The following is a 26,993-nucleotide window of genomic DNA, read 5'->3' as shown; positions in this document are numbered from 1 at the left end:
TATAGTTATTATGGACCCCACACAAGAGATAAGAAGTCAAATATGGTGGTTTGATGTGATGGATAACGGTCATACTTTTCATTTTAATGAGAAAATAATGAAGCTCAAACAGGGCCTTAGACCTTAATGTACGCTAGCGAGCAATCTGACGCCGTCGATAATTTCAATGAAAATTGAGGTGCACATGTAATATTAGAGTGATGAATTTGATTTGAGTCGACTATCAAGTTGGTCGAACCACTTATATTTGTGACTTTCGCATGGGTTAGGGCGCAATTCGAATAATGTTATTTAGCATCATAATCAGTCTAGATAATGCTAATATGACCTTAAATTAGATGCACAATTAAATGAGTCACTCAATTATATTTTTCGTTAAACCTATCACATGGCGCCATTTAAACTGATATTGTGGTACAAACGGTGCTAGATAACATTGTTGTTGTACTAATAATGCATTCTTCTTCATTGAAGTATGGTAACTTGAAAATTGAGCCTACCTACCCGAGGCCTACGAATACGATAAGCTCATCTTCTTTCCCTTGTTCGATAGCAATGGCATTATGAAGTATTAAGAATGAAGATGAATTATTCAAAAGATATATAAACTGCATGGATATTATATAATATAGGAAATGATGTTTGAGCACCCACCCCCAATACTACTGTCCTCCCTTAGGTCCCCTTACATGATTTTATCCCATTTTGTTGTTCTGTTCTCAATCCTTATCCTTTGAAAGTTTGTCGTGTGAGCATGTTAATTAAGTTTATGTCTTTAGAAGCTGATTTGAAATGACGAACCTGAAGCGAATAATTAACCAGACAACCATTTTTACGATAAAGGTGCCATTAGTTTTTGGTATTCAATAAGATTACAAGCTAAACAAGTTGATGAGAAGAATTGAAAATTGCATTAACTGCACTTTTAGCTTAACCATAGAATATAATATATTGATATATATTTTATTCTCATCGTTTGATTAGTTTCTCATTAAACTTAATTAATTTTTGTTTTAGTGCTGAAAAAACTGAAAATGGACCTGCAGAAGATGGTGAAGATAAAGATGCCCATATGTGAAGGGAAATTTGTTTGGAAGGGAAAAGTAGTAAACATGGCTGAAATTTTGATATGCTGGAGTAATATTCTATTGATCTTTTGTGTTACTGTGTCGTGCAAGAAAGAGGCAATTTTTGGTACAAAATTTGCTCATATATAATATTTTTAAGGGGTTAAAGGCTTGTTGTATTGGGAGTATTATAATTAGATTGGTGTTAATTTCATTGTTGGTCAAACTCTGTTCTTAGATGAAGCATGTGATATTATTTAAATTCAACAATTAACAAATAAAAACTCTTTATCTGTTGCTAGTATATGCATTAATGCAGTTGTGATAGTAGCATTTTCAAAATTGTATTTGATGTGATCACTGGGAATCCTGAATGCATTTGTAGTGTCTTGATGGGAATTCACATGGCAGGAACTATACACATTTCATGTGGTTCAAAAAATAATTAGGAAAAAAAAGAAAAAAAAGAAAAGAAGAACAGAATCAATCTGTGTTTCCATCACTTTTTAAGTTTGGCAATCTTTGCTGAAGTCCTCATTTTATTTAGACCTTAATTTACGCTGGCGAGAAATCTGACGCCGTCGATAATTTCAATGAAAATTGAGGTGGACGTGTAATATTAGAGTGATGAATTTGGTTTGAGTCGACTATCAAGGTGGTCGAACCACTTATATTTGTGACTTTCGCATGGGTTAGGGTGCAATTCGAATAATGTTATTTAGCATCATAATCAGTCTAGATAATGCTAATATGACCTTAAATTAGATGCACAATTAAATGAGTCACTCAATTATATTTTTCGTTAAACCTATCACATGGCGCCATTTAAACTGATATTGTGGTACAAACGGTGCTAGATAACATTGTTGTTGTACTAATAATGCATTCTTCTTCATTGAAGTATGGTAACTTGAAAATTGAGCCTACCTACCCGAGGCCTACGAATACGATAAGCTCATCTTCTTTCCCTTGTTCGATAGCAATGGCATTATGAAGTATTAAGAATGAAGATGAATTGATTTTTGATCTTTTTTCTTCGTTCATAACATATGAGTCTCGTGAGATCAAAGTCGCACATACAGTATTCAGAAGCGGTGCTGATGATTTGAAATGACGAACCTGAAGCGAATAATTAACCAGACAACCATTTTTACGATAAAGGTGCCATTAGTTTTTGGTATTCAACAAGATTACAAGCTAAACAAGTTGATGAGAAGAATTGAAAATTGCATTAACTGCACTTTAAGCTTAACCATGGAAGCTGGATCCAGAAAATTGAATCGGTCTTAAATGCATTTTCCGTATTCTATTTAATTCAAAATCACTTTTTTCCATTCCATATTAATTGAGGCAGTTGAGAGCTGCACTGCAGAACTGCTCGTAAGAACTTTTTCTACTTATAATTATTGTTTTACTCACATTCTTACAGCCCAAATATTCATTCTTTTCCCAGACTTTTCTATTTCTTAGCTTCTCAGAATTCATGGAGTGGTCCCAAGAGATGTTCTTTACAGCTTTTCTGATTGCTGCAGCAGCCATTCATGGAGTTCATGGATATGGATTGATTACTGGCAATGTTTTCTGTGACCAATGCAAAGATGGGCAAGTCTCCCTTTTCGATTATCCCTTAAATGGTAATATCTATAATCCCATTGCATTTTCATGTTCTTTTCGGAACTCTTAGTCGAATATCTAAGAACGACACAATCTCGATAGAATAAGTCGAGAGAATGACGAGTAGATTAGCATTGGCAAAGTTGTTTGTAGTTTTAGATCTTTCAGTATAGAGCTACCAGTGAGCAGAATGAATGAAAAAGGAACGTAGCTGATCCCAAATTTATCGAGAAAAGGACTAGATCTGCCATTTAATTGCATTAATTATATATAAAAGTATTTATGTCCAAAGTTGATTGGACCTAGGACATAATACTTACAGGGGTGACGAACAAAGATTCATATAGCCCGCTCCATATTTATTTAGGAAAAGGTTTAGTTTGTTGTTGTCGTCGTTGTTGTTATGATGGTCGTGAGGAAGAAACTAATGACTGAAAACTATATATATGCAGGAATAAAAGTGGGAATTGCATGTCCAGGAAGTGATGAGCAATTCACAATGTGGAGAGAAGAAACAACAAATTGGCTTGGCAGTTACTCTATAAAGCTTGACGGCACCCCAGATTTGAGTGGCTGTTATGCCCAAGTTTCAGGGAATGCACAAGGATCTTCAGGCTGTGGAGCAGCAGCTGGTCCAGCCATGTACCCAAGATTAATGTTTCGGATGTTTGATATGGAAATGTACACAGTAGATCCTTTGCTTTCTCAGCCGGCACAGCCTATGCCCTTCTGCCCGAGGTCGACTAGCCCTGTGGTTGCCCCAGCACCACCGGCAAGGCTTCTTCCACCTTTGCCTTGGCTTCCACCTTTGCCACCGTTACCCCGGTGGCCTCCAATGCCTCCGGCGCCATACTTGGATGCTTCTGCTTGTTCTCACCTGTAAGTTGATGGTCTAAATGTTTTTCTAGACCTCGTTAAAGAATGTGATTGTTGTCGACTTCCGATCAACCTAATATTCCTTTTTACTGATATGCAGGGTAAATTTCTACATGTAAAAGTTATCGTAATATTATTGTTATAGAAAGGACAATATAGAGGGTTATTTTCGTATTTGAGATGTCGTCTCTATTACAAGTGAAAACTTGTAGCACTGACTGATTTGAAATGACGAACCTGAAGCGAATAATTAACCAGACAACCATTTTTACGATAAAGGTGCCATTAGTTTTTGGTATTCAACAAGATTACAAGCTAAACAAGTTGATGAGAAGAATTGAAAATTGCATTAACTGCACTTTAAGCTTAACCATGGAAGCTGGATCCAGAAAATTGAATCGGTCTTAAATGCATTTTCCGTATTCTATTTAATTCAAAATCACTTTTTTCCATTCCATATTAATTGAGGCAGTTGAGAGCTGCACTGCAGAACTGCTCGTAAGAACTTTTTCTACTTATAATTATTGTTTTACTCACATTCTTACAGCCCAAAAATTCATTCTTTTCCCAGACTTTTCTATTTCTTAGCTTCTCAGAATTCATGGAGTGGTCCCAAGAGATTTTCTTTACAGCTTTTCTGATTGCTGCAGCAGCCATTCATGGAGTTCATGGATATGGATTGATTACTGGCAATGTTTTCTGTGACCAATGCAAAGATGGGCAAGTCTCCCTTTTCGATTATCCCTTAAATGGTAATATCTATAATCCCATTGCATTTTCACGTTCTTTTCGGAACTCTTAGTTGAATATCTAAGAACGACACAATCTTGATAGAATAAGTCGAGAGAATGACGAGTAGATTAGCATTGGCAAAGTTGCTTGTAGTTTTAGATCTTTCAGTATAGAGCTACCAGTGAGCAGAATGAATGAAAAAGGAACGTAGCTGATCCCAAATTTACCGAGAAAGGGACTTTTAAGTTTCTAATATTTACCAAATTTGGGAAGTAAGCAAACACTGTGCGGATGGGGAACTTAGTCTTTGCCCTCAGATTCTCCAAACCCACTCCAAGTCTTTTTAGTTTCGTTTATTTTTACGTTCTCAATTTTTAATCGTATTTGAAAAAATAAACTAACAATTAAATGGGTATGGTAAATGACTATCAAAATAAGTAATTTTATGATCGGCATTGAAATAAGAACGTTACTTACTTAAGACAGAAATGTAGAAGTTATGTTTCAAATAAGTAACCTTGTTACTTAGAAATAAGAAAAAAGGACTTTATCCAAACATGTTTTAAAAACACAAAGTTAGTCAAAAATAACTTTGGGTTATTTATATAAGCTTAGCCAAGCATGCTAGTTGGTTCTGCGAGTAGATCCCACTTTTAGTAGAACGGGGTGACGAACAAAGATTCATATAGCCCGCTCCATATTTATTTAGGAAAAGGTTTAGTTTGTTGTCGTCGTTGTTGTTGTTATGATTGTCGTGAGGAAGAAACTAATGACTGAAAACTATATATATGCAGGAATAAAAGTGGGAATTGCATGTCCAGGAAGTGATGACCAATTCACAATGTGGAGAGAAGAAACAACAAATTGGCTTGGCAGTTACTCTATAAAGCTTGAGGGCACCCCAGATTTGAGTGGCTGTTATGCCCAAGTTTCAGGCAATGCACAAGGATCTTCAGGCTGTGGAGCAGCAGCTGGTCCAGCCATGTACCCAAGATTAATGTTTCGGATGTTTGATATGGAATTGTACACAGTAGATCCTTTGCTTTCTCAGCCGGCACAGCCTATGCCCTTCTGCCCAAGGTCGACTAGCCCAGTGGTTGCCCCAGCACCACCGGCAAGGCTTCTTCCACCTTTGCCTTGGCTTCCACCTTTGCCACCGTTACCCCGGTTGCCTCCAATGCCTCCGGCGCCATACTTGGAAGCTTCTGCTTGTTCTCACCTGTAAGTTGATGGTCTAAATGTTTTTCTAGACCTCGTTAAAGAATGTGATTGTTGTCGACTTCCGATCAACCTAATATTCCTTTTTACTGATACGCAGGGTAAATTTCTACATGTAAAAGTTATCGTAATATTATTGTTATATAAAGGACAATATAGAGGGTTATTTTCGTATTTGAGATGTCGTCTCTATTACAAGTGAAAACTTGTAGCACTGAGTGGACGTAACTCTCAAATTGAGAACGAACACTCTATATATGTGTTTGATTTCTTGTTTTCGATTTCATGTGATTATATTACTTCCGTAAGTAGATATTGTGGCTTAATTCATAACACTTATTGACACTAATTCTTCAGGAAGTGGATGATGCCAGAATACAAATGCTACTGGAAGGTGGTTTCTCCAGACACGAAAGTGGCTGTTATTTTTGGGCTGGTCGCCAGCCGGAGATATGGAACAGACATGACCCTGTGGGAAAGCATGAATGGGAGAGGTGATCCATATAGGACTCTATTAAGGGAAGGGACAACTGCTCTTCTTAATTCCTACAGTAGTACACAGTTCCCTTACCACCCTTTAGCTGTAATCCAGCATATGAATTCGGCATTAATGGGGTCTACTAGGCAAGTTCTTCACACAGCCCTTAGTTTCTTGAGAGCAAATTCTGGCACGGGAACCGGAACCCGTGCCGGCGGGGCTACCTGCGGATTTACTCCTTGCAAGTGAGGCAGAATTTGGTTTATATCAATATCTATTTCTTCTTGTTAGTATTCTAATTGAGTATTTATGAGGTACATTGGAGTTATTATTTGAGCACAATATTTTCAGATGACTTCAATTCTATGGAGAATAAGACAGGTTTTATCATTGTTGTCAAATTATTGCAATGTATTGACATATTAATCATTGTTATTCTTGTGATATAAGAAAATTGTCATATAGTCTACCTATTCCAAGAAAAGGAAGCTTTAAGCATATATTCATTTATCTACCATTATCTGATTATGAAAATTTAACGTTGAAATTTTTTTCTTTAAATATTACAGTTGATTTACATTTGGAGGTGTGTTCAAGGTGTTTCAATAAAATGAGCACGGTCAAGTAGTACATAAACTACTCTTATCCATAACTATACCCTTTTTAAGCCCATCTAGATGTTTGGTATGTGCACCACGAAATAATTGAAAGATTTTAACTTAACTGTTTTTTTATCAAGATTTTAACTTAACTTTGTTTAGTACTATTTGTAAACGTGCTAGAAGTTTTTTACTTTTATTATTTTGTTTTTGAAATCAAGCTATAATTCTATAAAGAAACGTTATTATTTTGTTTTTGACATCAAGCTATAATTCTATAAAGATAAATCATTCAATACAAACAAGAAAGTAAACAAAGAACAATAATCAGCCCTGAACCTATGTAAAGAACTAGTGATGACCGTTAAGTTCAATTTCAAGAAAGTAGTTGTTGTCGAACTTTGCTCTACACCCTTCATAAATTTCTATAGATTCAAATTCATCACTAGATCCTAGTAGTCGATGAATCTCACGGGGTTACACTCCCAATCAAAGCCTCGCCTTTTGTTTTCTTACATCTAAAAGCAATACAAGCAATAAGAAAAGAGATTAGGACTCCGACTCCACCTATTTTTCCATTTCAAGCGATAAATTGAATTAAAAATGTCAAAATCTCTTTATTACTTAAAACGGTTATACTTCTGTAATGTGGGTTTAATGGCCAAAAGAAACAAGAGGATTTTTATTTTTTAAAAATTTAGATTAGTAACAAAATTTGAGCTTCTATAAATAAATTATGTATTATGAGTGATTACCACTTGTTTTCGTTTCTTGTCTTATTTAAAATCATTGTTACCCTAAATAGTAAATAGGAGTATAGTTATGTTATCAGAAGGTGAAGATGATATGCATTAAAAGAGTCGTGCTATTTGTCATAGTGTGAAAGCATAATTTGTTAATTAATATAATAATTTATAATAAATTGTACTACATAATGCCCCGAGGGATCTCATAAGGCAGAGGTATTGGGTTTAAATTCTAGGAACTAGAAATTCATGTGGCTTCAGATGGGTTCAAACTTTCTTAAAGCAGACAATGCGTAATGATTTAACGACTTTGAAAATAAATGGAACATTGAAAATTAGAATGTTTTAAATGCAATTAATTATAGCGAACGAATTTTGTCCTTCAAATTTGGAGAGTCAAATTCACTCTCTAATTTAAAATGTTAATTTCGATAATTTCTTGAAACATAATTTTAAAAGTTGACTCTTTCAAATAGAGAACATTTCAATTTTAAAGAGTCTCTTAAAAATACTCTATATGCGTATGTATGTTTTTTTCTTTAAAAAAAAGAAAAGAAAAAGAAAGTATACTTCTTGAGCCCTTATTTGACAATCATTAAATAAAACTCTTTCTCTCAAACTCGATTTCAACCACATTTTCACAATAAAATATTTTACACGTAAATTTAAATTATTTTTTTACTTTTTAATCACACATTTTTCAAAAAATCATAATTTCAGAATTGAGATTTTGAAAGTAGCCCAAGTATTAAGCCCGATTCGAGTTAAATATTAAGCCCAAGAATATTGTCCTGCCCATTAGGATCTTCTTCCTTTTCAGACTTGGGGACTGGAAAGCACGAGAACAAGACTTCAACCCCCCAGTTAATGGTGTACAGCAAGTGCTGTGCATCTGGTTTAATCCATAATTATTCTCTGCCTCCATTGAACTTGCCTTTTCAACCTCCTTAATTTCCCTGTAAATACGTAAAGATTACGTTAACTGACTATTAAGGACAATAATTATTACCATTTTCATTAATTTACGTTAAATGCTCTGACACTCCACAGTGTTTGTTTTCTCTTCCATAGATATATGAAGTACCAAGATTTTGCGAAAAATATTTGTTGAAGATTGTGTGTATATATACATAGAGAGAGAGAGAGAGAGAATTCGTGGTTCATGAATGATTAATGGAATTGTTTGGGGAGAAATAAAATAAAGAACAAGAAATGCGTCGAGAGATCTCAGTATTGATTCAACCGCGTTGCCTCTTGATCTTCTTGGTCGCTTTAGTTCTGATTTTTCTGGCTTCATCCTACTTTCAACGGGTTAGTTTTTCTTTATTTTAGCCCATTTATTTGCTATGTCTCGTTTAGTTGATGATACAAATTGAATTGGGAATTTTTTATTTTTATTTTTTTTTTTTGTGTGGATCTGAAGGTGCCCTTAGGCTTTGGATGACTTTAGCATTCACGGGTTCCTGATGCAATTTGCAAATAAGTAGTGAATTGGAAAATTAAGTAAAATGTCACGAGCAAAATTTTTTTCTTCTCTTGTTACTGTAATAAAGACCTCAATTTTATTATTATAAAGAATAAATTTTAATTTTGAAGTTTGGAATTAAGATATATAAATGTAGTTGACAAAGGACGATTTAGTAGGGTACGTGGAAAATATTTCTTAAATTATGTATTGCAGTTAGTGAATTGAAAAAGTAAAGAGGAATCTGTTCCTGTTCAATAATTTCCGGGTAAAACTTGAAAAGGTTTTAGGCCTTTCGTTTTACTGGATAGGTTTCTGGTGCTGCTCTATATTTCATTGTGTTGATTTCCCACCTTTAGGTGTGTTCTTGACGCTACTAATAGGTATAATAAACATTGACTGATTCGTATCTCCGATATAATAAACCCCTAATGCTCATTGGAACTTTTCAAGCTACAAAATCTCTTTCTTAGCTTAAAAGTGTAACGTCCTGTGTCAATGGAACCTCCCCTAATATCCAAATCCCACCCCCAACCCCATACCCACCAAACCACCACCCAGTCACCCTGGACGACGTCGGCGACGGAATCGCATCGCCCGGCAAACCCCCGGAGACCGGCCTCACGCCAATATTAAAGCCGCACACTCAGGCAGCGGCCCTAGGTGGTAACCCTAGCACCGCCGCTCTAACAGTCAATCGGACCGGCGACGAGACTACCTGGGATGGTACGGGGGCCATGGGAGACGGTGAAACTGGTGGAAGTATCACTGCCCTATCTCAGATTCGGCAGGTTCCAGCCCTTTCCCAGGCAAACGCGCCTGACCGGCGGGTTGTGCAGGCGATTCCAGTCAGAGATGCATGGCGGCGAGATGCACGCACCGCCGGAATGGCGCGTCTGTCGACGCGTATCCCCCACGCGCCACAACCGAAAAATGTAGAAATTCTGCAGAATGCTCCCAGACCACCCACGATGCCTATTCCATCGTCTGATGTGCCATTTATACACAATCGGGGAAGAAAGTTAATGGATGGAGACGGCATGGTATTTAATTATCGTTTTCGAGTGGAGGCGAAGGAGTTTGCAATTTCTGTTAACAATCACGGTGATGTTAGGATGATTGAGTGGGGCTCGAAGTTATCTAATGCAATATGGATGGGAAGATTCGGCGCACTTTGGATGGTGAAGATGGTAGACAAGTTGAGGGTGACTAGTAGGTTGGAGGATTTCGTCTCGAAGTTCAATGAGTCATCAAGAGCTTTCTTGGCACAACGTTGTGCTAACAGTCGTGGAAGGTACTTGACGATAGCACAGTATGGGGATAGGCGTCGGAAGGGAGTTGTGATGGTGCCGGAAGGCACGAATGGAGAAGGATGGGCATCGATCTCGCGGGTGTTTCAGGCGGTAGTTGATTCATTTGTTGCTGGAAATAAGGCTAAACGTCGAACGGTGAATGCTCGAAATCGACAAGGGATGACTTATGCCGAAGTAACGGCAACCACACAGGTCCCGCAGATCAGTGATCGAAGGGTTCTTAACGAGACAGGAGAAGGTTGCTACTGTGAGTGAAGATGAAGGTAATTGTATGAGGCCTAAGTCCAAGGCAGCATACACAGAAGTTTCAATCGATGGTTTATTGAATACCGTCGAAATAGAGGCTTGTGTCCAGTCATTGAAAGGGGAGTTGGATGAACTACTTCGGCTCGTAGGATGTGGATTTGCAGCGGGTCCCAAGATGCTTTGTCACAAGTGTGGGATGGCCGTGGATGAAGAACTTTTGACAACTAAGAAGCCATCAGCAAAAGCAGGCCTTACTAAAGATATAGAGGATAACAACTCGGGATCTGAAGTAGATGAGGAGGCGAGACCTTGGTCTAAGGGAGGGAAGTTGAAGATGGTGAATTTGGAGTCGGAGACACTTGGAATGATGGACATGACATCGCCGGCTAATGGACCATTACCAGTTGAGCAAGAGATGGGACATGTTTTAGCAGAGGGATTTGTCTCTACAGTACTGAAAGAGAACAAGGCTACAGGTTCAAGAGCCATGGTAGGGAACACATATAACAGAAGACATTTTAAGCCCCTAAAAGAAAAGGAAATAGAGACCGACAAAACTGTGGTGTTGTGGGTGGATGGTGCTAAGCAAGGAGGCACAGATACGGATATTGAGCTAGTGGAGGAAGTAGAGGGATATTCATGTGATCCCTTGGAGTTTCGCCTAGCAGAGGAAACAATGAAAGCAAATGTGAACAATGATGAATCCCCACCTTCAAATTGGGTCCTTCAAAAAATTCAGGATTTCAGTAAGATGGTTGGTGTGTCATGTGATGGATATGAAAGTAGACTTCTGCAATTATTTGAGGAATTAGAAGGCAGTAGGGGACAGGGGATGAATATACAAGGGACTAAATTAAGAAGAAAGGGAGATCGTGAACTTAAGCGACTCGAGTGATCAGTAAATTATGATGCCAAGGGTGTTGAGTCAAAGAAAGGATTGCTTGGGAGGGATGACAGAGCGTCTAGATGATCCCAAAAATAATCAGCTGGAACGTGAGGGGGCTCAATGAAGCGGGGAAAAGGATAGGAATACGAAATTTGCTAAGGGGATGGAGGGCAGACCTTGTTTGCTTACAAGAAAAGAAGCTAGAGTTCAACTCGAGGGCGGTCATTAGGAGTTTATATGGGGGGGGGGACAACATGTCGGGTATCAATATATGGGGTCATCAGGGGCTTCTGGAGGTGTGTTAGTCATGTGGGACACTAGAGTTCTTGAAATGGAGGAGGTCAATGAAGGACTATTCTCTTTATCGCTTTCGTTCAGAAATACAGGGTATGGATTCCGTTGGATGTTTACAGGAGTTTACGGTCCTAATGTTGATGAGAGTAGAAGTGGATTGTGGGATGAGTTGGCCGGGATGATGGCTTGGTGGAACATACCAACGTGCATTGGGGGTGATTTTAATGTGGTTCGGTTTCCTACAGAGAGGTCTAGCGGCGGGAGACTAACAGGGGCAATGGAGGATTTCTCAGATTTTATAAGAGAACATATGTTGATTGACATGCCTTTGATTGGAGGAGATTTTATATGGTCATCTAATCGGGATCAACATGTGTTATCTCGAATAGATCGCTTCTTGATTAGTGGGGAGTGGGAGGCCAAATATCCAGAGGTCACTCAGAGGAGATTGGGGAGGATGTATTCTGATCATTTCCCTATTTTGTTATCGGGGGATATGAGGTGTAGTGGAAGAATGCCTTTTAGATTTGGAAGATGTGGCTTAAAGTAGATGGCTTTAGAGATCGAGTTAGGGATTGGTGGACATCTTATGAATTCGTTGGGTCTCCCAGTTATGTGTTGGATCAAAAATTAAAAGCATTGAAGAAGGATCTCAAGAGGTGGAATGGGGAGGTGGTGAGTGATGTTAATTGGCGTAAAAATCAATGTGTCCTAGAAATTGAAGAACTGTATAGGCGCGAGGAGGGTCTAGGATTGGATGGGGAGGATAGGGAGAGATGTGGAGTATTAAGGGGAGAGCTGGAGAGACTGGTGGAGATGGAGGAGATTGCCTGGCGCCAAAAATCTAGGGTCACATGGTTGAAAGAGGGGGACAAATGCACCAAATTCTTCCATAAAGTCGCTAATTCTAACAGGCGCAACAACTCTATCACCATATTGGAGGTAGATGGGATTACTTATGAGGATGCGCAAGATATTGGGAATCAGATGGTGAGATTCTATCAAAATCTCTATCAAGAAGAGTTTGACTGGAGACCAAAGGTTGATGGACTGTACTTTTCATCTATCACAGAGGAGGATGCCAGCTGGTTAGAGAGACCATTTGCAGAAGATGAAATCAAGGATGTGGTTTTCAGTATGAATGAAGATAAGGCACCAGGACCGGATGACTTCTCGTTCGCATTTTATAAGGTTTGTTGGGAGTGGTGAGACCGGACATTATAGATCTTATCACTTATTTTTTTGAGTACGGCAGGTTCCTGAGAAGTTCTAATGCCTCATTTATTGTGCTGATTCCAAAGAAACCGGGAGCAGTCGACATTAAGGATTTTCGCCCTATTAGCTTAGTTAGTGGGTTGTACAAGATTATCGCGAAGATCCTGGCGAATAGATTGAAGGAGGTGCTGGGGAAAGTGGTGATTAAGAGTCAGAATGCTTTTGTGAAAGGAAGACAGATTCTGGATTCTGTACTTATAGCAAATGAATGCGTCGACTCTCGATTGCGTCTGGGGATGCCAGGAATGTTATGTAAACTTGATATTCAGAAAGCTTATGATCACGTGAACTGGGGGTTCCTTCTATACATGCTCAAGCGATGTGGCTTTGGGAAAAAGTGGTGCAAGTGGATTCAATTTTGTGTCTCCACCGTTTCATTCTCCGTTTTGGTCAATGGCAACCCGGAGGGTCATTTTCGAAGTAGTAGAGGTTTGAGGCAAGGGGATCCCCTGTCTCCGTTGCTGTTTGTGATTGTTATGGAGGCAATTAGTAAGATGCTTGAGAGAGCTGTGGAAGAAGGATTGCTAAAGGGCTTTACGGTTGGACACTTACAGGTTTCTCATTTGCTATTTGCAGATGACACACTGATCCTCATCGCAGATAATGAGCAGTTCAGGAACTTGTGTCGGTTACTTCTATGTTTTGAAGCGGTGTCAGGATTGAAGATTAATTTAAGGAAATCGGAGATTATCCCAGTGGGAGAGGTTGCTAACGTGGATGAGTTGGCCGATATATTGGGTTGTAGGGTTGCGCAGTTGCCTATGTCATATCTTGGGCTTCCTTTAGGGGCAAGGTTTAAAAGTAAACATATCTGGAATAGAGTTGTTGAAAGGGTGGAGAAGAGCTTAGCGGGGTGGAAGCGCATGTACCTTTCGAAAGGAGTTCGCCTTACTCTCATTAAATCTACTCTGTCCAATCTACCGACTTATTTCTTGTCACTGTTTCCTATCCCTGGTATAGTGGCAAACAGGTTAAAGAGAATTCAAAGGGAGTTTCTTTGGGCAGGGCTAGGGGAAGAGAGGAAATTTCATTTGGTTAATTGGGGTGTAGTTTGTTCTCCTGTTAGGATGGGGGGACTTGAAGTAAGGAGCCTTGTTCTATTTAATAAAGCTTTATTGGGCAAGTGGTTGTAGCGATTTGGAGTGGAGAGGGAGAGTCTTTGGAGACAAATCATAGGAGCGAAGTTTGGTGTGATGGAGGGGGGTTGGTGCTCGATCGAGGGTCGTGAATCTTATGGGGTGAGTTTGTGGAAGTATATCCGACGAGGATGGAATGACTTTCGAGAGAAATTGACTTATGTGACGGAGAATGGCAATAGTATCAGATTTTGGGATGATTGTTGGTGTGGAGATCATCCGCTAAAGTCACGTTTTCCTTCTTTGCATCGCATTGCCTTGGAGCCTACAGCTATGGTGATGGATGTTCTAGCCATGCATAATGGTAATTATAGCTGGAATATTGCCTTCGAGAGGGGTTTGCAGGATTGGGAACTGGATGAGTATGCACTGTTTTTGACCTCCTTGTACGAGGTGCATATTCAAGTGGGAGAGGAAGATAGGAGCAGATGGAAGCTGGTACGGGATGGTATTTTCTCAGTTTCCACTTACTTTAGATCTATATTGGGGTTGACGGAGAGTTCATTTCCTAGGAAGATGGTGTGGCAATGTAAACTACCCCCACGGGTGGCTTTCTTGTTATGGACGGTTGTGAGGGGGCGGACATTAACGGTGGATAATCTTTGTAGTAAAGATTTTTACGTTACCGAATGGTGTTATATGTGCAAGAGAGACGGAGAAACGAATGACCTTTTGTTCCTCCATTGTGAAGGTGTTCGGTGGTTGTGGAACAGGATTCTAGCTTCCCAGCATATGGATTGGGTGATGCCGAGGTGTATGGAGGATGTGTTGCGGGTATGGAAGAAAAAATTCCGAGACAAGGATACTAGGCTTGCGTGGAACCTTATTCCGGGATGCATTGTATGGTGTGTATGGAGAGAACAAAACAACCGTTGTTTCGAAAATCAAACAAGAACAACAGAGCAAATTAGAGAATGGTTCTATATGACTTTGTATACTTGGTTTAGGGCTGCAGCCACAAATTATGTAGAAGGGTTACCAAACTTTATGTCGTTTCTTTCTTGTTTAAATTGATAATACATCCCCCATGTATTAGATATTAATAAAATTACTTGATTACTTATCAAAAAAAAAAAAAAACGTCATCTATTTGCAAGAAAATACATGCTCAGTATATTTTTGCCCGAACTTTATCCCAATCCATTGGATCAAAATGGAGACAAAGATCCAATTCCATTATTCCTAAAAATAGTGTCCAATCATTAATGTCTCTTCCATTTTAGAAAAGAAAACTCAAATACAAGAATAAGATTTTTACAAATTTATAGAGAAGTTAAGGAGGCCCCCAGCCTTAAATCCGATTTGTCATATTAAACAAATCACATATCAAGAGCATGTTCTTGTAGATAATTTTTGACCCAAACTTCTGTTGAAACTAGTCCTAAACAAATGCAGGTTAAGTTACTGTTCACCTCTGGTATCTTCACTCTCTATGTATCTGCACTCTGACTATGTTTACGAGTTGTCACAGGGGACGGTGCAACAACCATATGTACTTCGATGGTCGACTCCAATTTGGAACTGTGTAAAAAGACAAATGGACTGAGTTTTGGTGTGGTAAAAGAGTTCTCATACCTTAGAGTTGGATTTTTGGGGTATTTACAATTGAATAATGGCTTTTGATTGTGAAACTTAGTTAAGTTTCCCGCCTTGATGACCTGCAACTTGTCCAATGTGTTACGAGAGATTCAAACAAACAGAAGCATAATAATTCCTCTCTAGAAGCAAATAAGTAAAGCACACTTCCTACAATTCTATATGATGAAAATAATCAACCACGCCAGAAAACCACAGGACTTGGCTCGATCAAACCGCCACTATCAACCAATTTATGAGTACACAAATCTTCTCTAGTCACAACTAGAGGGTTCAACGTAGATTGACCCCAAAATAGCATATCTAAATTATAAGAAAGCCAATAGACGCCACAATTTTCATCAAGATAATGAAAATCTCGAGAATACAACACGAAATAAAGAGAATAGCAATATACCCATAGTTATCGTTCACGTGTATGAACTAATGTTCTTGAGCTCAAAACTTGATCTCTATTGTTCAGATTGTAGCTCAATGTCTCATGAATATCTCATCCAAATTTCAACTCGATCGGTAACTCGTGATCAGAGCTTTGATGAAATCTAGTTGAAAAGAGGAAAATCATAACTTCTCTCTCTCTCTTGGGAAAATGGCTGGCACACTTTTTTCCTCCTATCTTCTTGTACTTAAATTCATCCTTAGTATTAAAATTCCTGAGTGCTTTGTGCTATAGTAAAAGGGCTTTTGCCAAACGAACAGAATCCAACAAATTCTTTTCATGTAAAAAATTGCTTGTATTCTTGTTGCTTGGTGTGATTGATTATCTTTAGATTATTTTCAGCGTATACAATTGTAGGAAGTGCGCTTTATTTATTTGTTTTTGTGGAGAAGAATTATTCTATTGTGTGTCTGTGTTGCAGTATATCTCCCGACCAAGTGATATCAACGATAGTTCGTAGATTGGGGTTTTGGATTATGGAAGCAAATGTGCATAAAATGATTAACTTGAATGATAAATTATGACATATAGAAAGGTAAAATAGAGGATCTTGTTTATGTGAAAGATTATTACCTATCGGTTTTAGCTACTGAAAAATTGAATAACAATTCTGATGAAGAATGGACTTTGTTGCATCGACAAGTGTGCAGGTATATCGAGCAGTGGGTAGATAATAATATTTTAAATCATGTTACTGGGAAGAAACGTGCTCGTGCTCTATAGAGTAAGATCGAAGATCATTGATGTACGATGCCATTGGATCAAGGATGCATTGAATGATAAGTTGCATGAACTTGAGAAAGTTCATATTGGTCATAATGATTTTGATATGTTCATGAAAACACTATCAAAGAATAAGCTTAAAGGTTGTTGTTCAATCGTCAGGATGACGAACTCCTCTCCATAGTCGAAAGGGGGAGATTTGTTGAGTTATTTCCTTCTATGTGGAGGAAATGCCAAGTTTGGGATCTTTTCTATAGCTTAAGGCCCATTTAACCCTAAGGATGAGTTTAAATACAAGAAGATATGAGGAAATAGTGTGTCAACCGTTTTTTGTATTTTTCTTTTTTCGTCCAGGTTTCATCAAAACTTCGATTCTGAGTCATTTGTAGTTCGAACTAGCTAAAATTTTGAGGAAAGGTTCACGAGACATGGATCTACAATTTGAATGGTGAAGATCAAATTTCTAGCTCATGAACAGTGGTTCGTACTTATGAACAGTAACCGTGGGTGTGTTGATAGATTCTCCCTATTTCATGTTGCATTGTCGAGATTTTTTGTTATCCTGATGAAATATGCGTTGTAGCCTCTAGTTGTGACTAGAGAAGGCTTTGTGTATCCATTATTTGGTTGATAGTAGAGGTTTTAACTGCACTAATTCCCTTAATTTTTATTTCTTACACTGGAGACATTTTTCACGTAAAAACTGCTTGTGTTCTTGTGGCTTGGCATAAGGTTAAGGTTGTGTTGAGCAGTCTGCCTGCCAATGCTTCAGTCTCCATGATCAACCTGCTGATCAATGGTTGACTAACCTGTTAGCCCTTTTATGCTTAAGGATGTAGTGTACTGATGTGAATTGAGACTTCTGTTACACGGGTTGATCCATTGTGAGCTGAAGGGGAAGTTTTATGACTTAACACTCTTGTTGTCGAAGGTGAAAGTGAGGTGCTCTACCATCAGAGGCGCGACGACTTATTACGTACCAACTTGTGAACTGATGATGTGGAGCTTTTGCTGAGGTAGCCATCTGACCTAGGTCTACCTGAAACGGTGATGTAACAATAACAATTGGAGTCAAAGATTAATTATTATCTCTTTCATTAAATTACTTTACATGCTTTAGAGAGTTCCCTATGACACCTATGATGTGTTAGTTTGCTCTTCCATAGATATAACAAGTACCAGGAATATGCCAAACACTGTTTAATATTTGTATATGCCGAGTTATATATAATGAGGATTAGTGCTTCATCAATGATCAATGGAAGAAGAGAAGAGTCGAAAAGAGCTGAATGTTCGAATAGAAATATAAGAAAGAAGAAATTTGACAGGAGATCTTAGTGTTTAATCAACTGTGGTGCCTCTTGATCTTAGTTGCTTTAGTTCTGATTTTTTTCACTCTGTCCTTTTTTGTACGAGTTAGATTTTTCTTGTTTTCAGCCCAAATTGTTGCTATATCTCATTTAGTTGATGATAGAATTGAATTGTGATTTTTTCTGGATATGAAGATGCCCTAAGGGTTTGAAAAATTTACTATTGAAGGGCTTACGAGGTATTTGTGAGTAAGTTGCGGATGGGTATCTTGATGGATTTCTGATGCACATTTCAAATTAATATCTCAAACAAGTTCTAGTTTTTTCTCTTCTTGTAATGCTAAGAGCTCAAGTGGTTTGACTGAGTCATTGGATTATATGAATCATAATGGGGAAAAAAAATGATAAGAAAAGAAAAGAAAAGAAAAGAAAGAGGATTTGTCGAAATTTAATTTTTGGTATTAAGACACATAATAGATGACTGCCTAGTGTTGTGGCTGCACAAAGGGCAACGAAGCTAATAGCTTTATCTAATACTTGAAAGTTGTCATTTTCCTTATGTATCTACAATTGGATATTTTTTAGTTCGGTGTGAAGATTTTCAACTTGTACACATTAATTTTTCAAATAAATTGCCTAATACCACACTCGTACAGATCATTTTTTCAATTAAATAATATCTTTTCAAACTTTTGAGTGCTCGCCTTTGCTTAAGAATTATTATTATTTTTTTTCCCCAGGATGAAGCTAATGTGGAAGAGGTTTATGAAATTACCCATCGAGTGTTTTTGGATGTTGACATAGACAAACAACGTCTAGGTATGGGCCCTTTTTATTATTTTAGTGGTTGAAATTGTAATTTACCGTCCTAAAGTGCCATTTTATTGTGCATGCTAACTACATTTTATTATTGCTTCCCAACTGGTACCAGTTTTTGTTTATTTAGAAGGTGTCTAAGGTCTAGTTTTTCAGTCATCCAAGATTTTCCTCTATTTTAAGTACCAAGATGTCATTTCATTCCGAGTCCCACTTGCCCAAATGGGGAAGTATCTGTTTGAAGTCCAGGCTAAATGTTATTTGATCTTCGCTTTGCATCTCTTGCTTTTAATAACAAAAGCCAATATGTGCATAACATCTCCATTCTGTTGTATGTTTGAGCTCAATCACAATATTCTCTAGTTGTCAGTACTTGTTCAGAGTTATATGGTATCTTATTTCCTGGAAACTGATTTTTTATCTAGATCACTGACTCATTGCTTATACTGGCTCCCGTTTCCATCACTTGCTATTTCATGATTAATTGGTGCCTCGTTGTTTTTGTTGAAAATGTGACCTTAAAGCACCTTAGTTCTTGATACCTCAAATTTTTCTTCTTCTTTTTTTTTTTTTTGGGTAATTGGCACAAAACGTCCCTACCTTTCAAGTCTATTGTGAAAAACGTCCCTACCCTTCATTTTTTGGCATTTTTGCCCTCATTTCAACCTTTCTTTGTGCTGGACGTTCTTCCGTCCATATTCCGTCAGTTTTTCCGTTAATTAAAGGGTAATTGGCACAAAACGTTCCTACCTTTCAAGTCTATTGTGGAAAATGTCGCGACATGAATTTGAAAATGCTTTAAATGATTAAGTTAAATAAAGAAAAAATATCGTGAACACATTATATTTCACAATTCCACAACTACTGTTGCTGTCATCTTGTGTCACTGGAAAAATTTAGAAAGAAATATTAAATGGGTAGTCAATTTATAATGAGTCAAAATGGTGAATGGCTCTTTTTGGCTCAATGGAGAAGATGAATGGCTCATTTTAAATTGACTCATTATAAATTGACTACCCATTTAATATGTCTTTCTAAATTTTTCCAGTGACACAAGATGACAGCAACAGTAGTTGTGGAATTGTGAAATATAATGTGTTCACGATATTTTTTCTTTATTTAACTTAATCATTTAAAATATTTTCAGATTCATGTTGCTGCTACTGTTACTTATGGACTAAGTTGATGGCGGGAAAAAGGGGTGAGGACAATTTTACCCTTGTTTATGGAAAGAAAAAGGTATTTTTGTATTTATTTAACGGAAAAACTGACGGAATATGGACGGAAGGACGTCCAGCGCAAAGAAAGGTTGAAATGAGAGCAAAAATGCCAAAAAATGAAAGGTAGGGACGTTTTCCACAATAGACTTGAAAGGTAGGGACTTTTGTGCCAATTACCCTTTAATTAACGGAAAAACTGACGGAAGGACGTCCAGCGCAAAGAAAGGTTGAAATGAGGGCAAAAATGCCAAAAAATGAAAGGTTGTGACGTTTTCCACAATAGACTTGAAAGGTAGGGACGTTTTGTGTCAATTACCCTTTTTTTTTTATCTCAATATATTCTGATAATGAGAGCCTATAGCAATTGATCTGATCACCACAACCCTTGTCGGCCATGAAAGATAGTTTTGTTCTGGTTTTTTCTGTTAAAAAGTCAATTGAAACGTTAAATTTACTGTTGGTTTAATTTTTAATATTATTGGAGGATTCTTTGGTCCATATTTGCACATCGATGGTTTTATGTAGACTGAACTTGCATTCACTGAAGCAAATCATATTATGCTTCCTGCCTCGTTAACTCAGATATGTTTTCGGGGCTGGTGAATTTGTTTGTACACAGAAAGACAGTGGTATAGTGATGAAGCTTCTGTGTTTGACTAGTATACTGCATTTTTCCTTGGAAAGTTCTAAATTTTAGCTTGAGTGACTTCAAATTATATAAAATGAGTAGGTACTTTTATCTAATACATTCCGTTACTACTGCGTAGGATATTAGAGTGTGTAAAATATGGATGTTTTTATTCATTACTTTCAAATTCATGATCTCTTAACTCACGTCAAACATAATAAAGAACGGTAGCATCAAAAGACAGGAGAAAGAAATTAGCGGAATAGAGGAAAACGGACAGAAATTTTCTCCTTTTTTTCTCATATGAGGTGAGGGGTTTTGATATCCATGTCAAATCAGCATTATTATAATGAACAGTTTTATTTATGGAAGAGAGTTTAGCAGGACTCATGTGAAACAGGCAAGAAAACCTCCCCACTTCTCATATGGACTAGAATTATATACTGTTAGTATCATCATGGGTTGAATAGTTTGTAGAACAGTTTCGTTGATGCGCACCGTTCTTCTGAGTTGTGACACTTCCATACTATGTCCTATAATATTTTGCTTATCTATTATTGAAGTGGATTATTTGCTGCTAAGTCCACCACAGTGTCAAATTCTTTTGACTACGCATGCTGTAACTATTTCATCGCGTCTTTCACGTGAAATATTAAAAGATTAGAACAAACTTGACATTGCATAATAAATAAAAAATATTCTAGACTTATATTGTTCAAGCAGTCTAGTTTTTATTCACACATGCAAGTTTTTAATCTTACCCCTGAATGGCTACAGGAAGAATCACCATTGGTTTATATGGTCAAGTCGTACCAAAGACCGTGGGTATGTCTTTCAACTCTTCTAAAACACTTCATGCTCGGTAAAATGAGTTAGCTAATTTTTTTATTCAGCATACAATATTTGGCTTATTATATTGGCTGTCTTATTTGCAGAGAATTTCAGGGCTTTGTGCACAGGTATTTATTTTTTACTATATAATTGTATTAGTCAGTTGAGACTTGCAGGCTGCTTTTTTATCTTTAATCTCCTTCACGTAATTTGCTTCTTCTGGAATTAGGGGAGATGGGAAAGGATGCTAATGGAGTAGTTCTCCATTACAAGGGAACACCGTTTCATCGTATTATACCTGGATTCATGATACAGGGTGGAGATATCGTCTATAGAAACGGGAGAGGAAATCAGTCTATATATGGAGGCACCTTTCATGATGAGAATTTCAAGCTGAAGCATTCTCATCCAGGTCTGCTATGATCTTCTGTAACCAATCTCTTTTGTCTTGGTTCATGTGATGGACTTGTTTATAGCTGAAGCTGTATGACTTCTTCTCTGTCTCTCTCTTTCACATTTTGCTACATGTAATTGTTGCAGGTGTTGTTTCTATGGTGAATTCAGGCCCTGATTCTAACGGTTCACAGTTTTTTATTACCACGGTAAAGACCAGCTGGTAAGCTTCGATTTTGCAGTAATGGTACTATTGACATAAGTAACTTCTAAACTTAATCCAATATGTTGTTCCCAACTTCTTCTCACTACTAAGTTAATTGCACAGGCTTGACGGTGAGCATGTCGTTTTTGGTAAAGTCATTGATGGCATGGATACTGTGTATGCCATCGAGGGCGGAGCTGGAACCTACAGTGGAAAGCCTCGAAAAAAAGTAATTATTACTGATTCTGGGGAGATACCGAAGAGTAAGTGGGATGAAGACAGTTGAGCTTCATAACGACGAAGGCAGCAAATTTTGGAGTAGAACTTGCTAATGTGGCTTAGAATTATATATCTTCTGTATCATGTTCATTAAATTATTTATAGTATCTAACATTTAGCTATTTAGCTTCTTGTTTGAGAAAACTGTAATTTGTTCTTTTTGTTAATTTGCAGATATATGGTTGGCTATTGTAGAGAGAAATTCAAGCAAATGATATAAGTTTTGAGTTTTGTTCATCTTTTTGCTCTAGATTATAGGAGCTTTTGTAGTGCTTTCAATAATTTCGTTTATTCTTTATAATTTAGGCCCAAATTATAGTGCTTCCTCAATTGTTCATGCTACCTTGGGTTTCTCTGTTGGGTTTGGCAGGAGCTGTGAACTGTGAGGTAATACCAACAGTTTAGGTCGACACATTGAATTGAACAACATTAAGAGTCTATTCGGTAGAGCTTTTTAGTCGAAAGTTACTTTTGGAATTGAGAAGTTGCCTTTGAACTTTTTTGAATAATTTCAAGTGTCTTATCTAGTTAGAAGAATTTAATTGAAGGAGAAAGCTCTTTTACGAAGATCTTCAAAATAACTAATTAATTTTTTAGAAATGATACTTACACAGAGGAAATGTACATGCAGTTTTACAAGTATTGAGATGACAGCACTTGATTGTTTTAACTAATTTTTATCTAAAATTCAATAAAATGTTATCATGTGACATTCTGTAAACCTGTCTGTACATTTTCCATGAACTCGTAGCATTGTTCTTGGGCCCTGTTTAATTGGATGAATTTTACGCTGAAAATGGAAAAAAAATTTCGCTTTCCACCTTTTTAAGTGTTTGATTGGCAATTTTTTCGAAGCAATTGATTCTCTAGTTTCATCATCACGTGACCAAGTTTTCCACCATTTTGAGGGATTGAAATTTTTATGGGTTAGGTGGGAAAATGGGTTCAATTTTTTCTAAGCAATTGATTCTCTAGTTTCATCATCATGTTACCAAGTTTTCCACCATTTTGAGGGATTGAAATTCTTATGGGTTAAGTGGGAAAATGGGTTTTCCAAGTCGTTTTTTTTTTTTCAATGGAAACAAATTTTATCCACAACTGTAACAAATTTTATCCCTTTAGTCGACAATTTTCATGTAAAACAAAGTCAAACGAACACCAAAAGATTCAAAATTTCAACATTTTTCAGATGTAAAATTATATCAATTAAACACATTTAATTGACAATTCCCAGTAAAACAAGTTCTAAGTAATTTTAAAGTACTTTTTTTCTTAATTATGATTAGATGGCCTAGAAAGGAATTATTCTAGAGAATAAACGCTTATAAGCAAAAGATATGAATATTTACCTTACAATTTGATCATTCTTTTCTCCTTTTCTAGAAAAAGTTTTGTTTCCCGTAGCAATAAAAAGAAAAACAAAAGATTTAAGCCAAGATGCTAAAAAAATATATATAAACTAATACCTACAAATAAAACTTTCGTATGATTGTGATTCACCAACAACTTTTTCAACAGAGACAAAAGATCGTGGGCGGACGCACATGGGATCATGTGGGGATTAAATGACCCTACAAATATTTTATTATTATTATTTTTTAAAATTTATAGTTGTTTCCTTCACGGCTTACTTTGATGTGCTCATTACTGGATGTTAAACGAAATCGAAATATTGCATTACTAATACCATTTAAAAGAATACATGGCCTACTTTTTCGCTCATTAATGGTGTGTGAAATGGCCAACTGCAGTAAAAGTTACAACTCGTCAAAATATGTCATTTCAAACTAGTATTTCAAGAATGTCAATATTATGCCAATTTTAAAAATTTGCCAACGATTGTACTCTAGCCGAATCTACAAATTGTCTACATCACTTAGAAGCTCGTTTTGACAATTACACCGTAGTCATATTGAATGGTCCAAACGGATATTAAAAATAGTCACACTTTAGTAAACGGACATATCTAAAAAAAGAAGTGTAACTCGTCTTTCTTTTAAAATCTTTTAATTATTTCATTAACGCTTATTATTTTTGTATAACAAATTTCTCAATATAATTAAGATCGTTTTATTAGCAAATTTTATATGGAGTATGATGTAGCCTCCGTTTGGTACCCATTTTTTTCAAAATGCCTTTTTCTCTCTTTTCTTTTCAACCAAACATTCTTTATTAAAATAATATTACACGTAAATAAAAAAAATTTCCTTATTTTTCAACCGCACACTTCCCTTCAAGTTATTATTCTAAGATGCATTTTTACATAAAAATAGCTATCAAACACCCCCGTAATAAGTTTTAGGATTGTTATAGATTAAATGTAATTTAAATTATTTTCGAAGTAAATTTGAATTTCACCTGCTTCCTAGATTAAATTTGAATTTTATTTCAATTCATTTATTTTCTACATTCAACTTCATTTACTCGCCGTCGCTCAACATTTGTCAACGAAGGGGTAAATAAAACTATACAGGTAGCAAAATCCATTTAACAATATTGATAATATATAATTATATTACGTTTTCAAAGTATCAATATACGTAGACTACAATTGTATTAATTTATTGACTTATTTTTATTAATATTATATTATTTTTAAAAAAAATTACATTTTAATTTTTTGACCTCACGGTACTAAAGATTTAGGTCCGTCCCTGATTAAAAATTAAGCAAAAAGGGGATGGACGAGCTTCATGATGATAGAACCAGCAAATTTTGGAGTCCTACCTTATTTATGTGCCTTAAAATTTTCAACATATATCTTTTGTATTGTGTCGACTCTAAATATTTATAGTATCTAAAAATTAGCCCTATAGCTTGCTAGATAACTGTTATTTGTTTTTGCGGGAAACACATCAAATTGACCCAAATAGGAGAGGCCATTTTCCAAAATAACCCTTGACTTTTCCAAATATTTGAAACTACTTAAAATACCCTTAAACAAATATTAAAAACAACCTACTTCATAATAAAAATCTTCTATTTAAGTCCTTAAAAAATTAACAAGTAATTTTTCTAAAAATTTGAAAAAGTTATTAATGAATAATTATAAAATGAAAAAATCCAAATATAAGAGAGGACCATATAATATAAAAAAGGTTGTTAAAAATAAAAAAGAAATTAAATTTGAAAAAGAAATTGATAAGATAGGATATCAAGAACAATTATATGCATCACAAGAAATATTAAAATGTTTCAAAGAAAACTTATTAGAAAATTTTGCTAAAGGAATTGTACGATCGATAATCATAAAAGATATACAAGATATCATAGATAAATTAGAAAAAATGAAGAAAAATATCTCAAAATATGATATACCATTTAGAACAGATATAGATTTGATAACAGATATTGATATTATAAATTCTCAGACATTACTAGACTTTGAAGAATTACTTAAAAATTTATGAGAAGACCAATAAAAAATAGATTACCACAAGCATATTAAAAAATTAGTTTTTAACCTTACATTAAGATTTTATATACGCTTAATAACAAATAAATTAACTAAAACAAAAATAAAAGAATTTTTAGAATATTAGATTTGTGATTATTAGATTATTAGATTTTTGTTCGCTCATAGTAGCACCCATCCCGTTGGTATCAGAGCCAGAGAGATTATGAGAAAGTATATAAAAATAAATTACCTAAAAGATATTGAAAATAAATAAAATTTATGATTTTAGAAATTTTTGAAACTTATAATAATAAACTAAGGTATCAGGTAAAATATAGTTCTAATATAGAAGGCTATATAGAAGAAGATAATATAGTTGGAACATTTAGTAAGGACATAAAAGAAGTATTAGAAATCATAAAAATAAATAATTATTATGGAAATCATAAAAATAAATAATTATTATCAATGTATTGAAGAAAAAGGATGTTATATATTTTTCAACCATATCCCTAATAAATTAAAAATAATAACATTATATGTAACTAGGAATTTACCTAGAGAAATAAAGGAACAAATATTATATAAATTAATTGTAGGATTTATCAAAAATAGACGTACATATGAAATAATTATCGAAGTATTTGAAAATGAATTATACCATAGAGAAATATTTGAATCAACATAAAAATATAATGGAAGAAACTAAAAATATTTTAGAAAAAAAGTTAAGAAGAATAAGATTAATAAATAATAAAATTTTGGATGAATTATTAATACCTGGAGATATAACTAAAACTCAAGAAAAACAAATATTAAAATTAAAACAAGAAAGGTATAAAGAAAATGCAAGGTATTATGAAAAATTAAAAGAGCTAACAAATCTTGAAGTTATAAAACAAAAATATGATAAAATGATAAAAGAGTGTAAAAATGCTGAGTGTATAACATTTTATTATTGTCAATCAAAAAATCGATAAAATGTCAATTAGTGAACATATGGAAAAATTAAAACATTTAGTAAGAACATTAATAAATGATGTACAAGAAATAAAGAATGAAATAAAAGAAGCAAGAAATTATATAAATATATTGAAACTTGAAGTTAGAAAATTAAAAGAAAATGAAGAAAAGAATAATAGAATAGATAAAAAATTTATAGAAAAAGAAATAACCAGAATAGAGAAAAAATATATTGAAAGGAAAAATAT

At 35.7% G+C, this 26,993-nt stretch overlaps 2 protein-coding genes across 4 annotated transcripts; both read left to right on the top strand.

Annotated features, from left to right (window-relative positions):
• The first annotated feature begins 2,469 nt into the window (after positions 1-2,469).
• LOC111376874 (protodermal factor 1-like) lies at positions 2,470-6,495 on the top strand. 2 transcript variants are annotated; one of them, XM_022999880.1, is made up of 3 exons: positions 2,470-2,701; positions 3,134-3,560; positions 5,865-6,495. In XM_022999880.1, exons 1-3 carry the CDS (start codon positions 2,551-2,553, stop codon positions 6,232-6,234), a joined length of 948 nt encoding a protein of 315 aa, XP_022855648.1. In that variant the 5' UTR covers positions 2,470-2,550; the 3' UTR covers positions 6,235-6,495. The 2 variants fall into 2 exon arrangements, with proteins under 2 accessions (XP_022855648.1, XP_022855647.1); XM_022999879.1 differs by lacking the exons at positions 2,470-2,701; positions 3,134-3,560 and adding exons at positions 4,088-4,309; positions 5,084-5,510.
• Positions 6,496-8,135: 1,640 nt separating this feature from the next.
• Positions 8,136-22,622, top strand: LOC111376873 (peptidyl-prolyl cis-trans isomerase CYP21-1-like). 2 transcript variants are annotated; one of them, XM_022999878.1, is made up of 8 exons: positions 8,136-8,641; positions 16,402-16,515; positions 18,754-18,832; positions 21,455-21,502; positions 21,613-21,636; positions 21,738-21,920; positions 22,049-22,124; positions 22,230-22,622. In XM_022999878.1, exons 2-8 carry the CDS (start codon positions 16,501-16,503, stop codon positions 22,390-22,392), a joined length of 588 nt encoding a protein of 195 aa, XP_022855646.1. In that variant the 5' UTR covers positions 8,136-8,641; positions 16,402-16,500; the 3' UTR covers positions 22,393-22,622. The 2 variants fall into 2 exon arrangements, with proteins under 2 accessions (XP_022855646.1, XP_022855645.1); XM_022999877.1 differs by lacking the exon at positions 16,402-16,515 and having other exon boundaries at positions 8,137-8,641.
• Positions 22,623-26,993: the final 4,371 nt, after the last annotated feature.

The sequence above is a fragment of the Olea europaea genome, unplaced genomic scaffold, assembly GCF_002742605.1.
Source record: "Olea europaea var. sylvestris unplaced genomic scaffold, O_europaea_v1 scaffold1572, whole genome shotgun sequence".
NCBI lineage: Eukaryota > Viridiplantae > Streptophyta > Magnoliopsida > Lamiales > Oleaceae > Olea > Olea europaea.
This window is presented reverse-complemented; position numbering and strand designations above follow the sequence as displayed.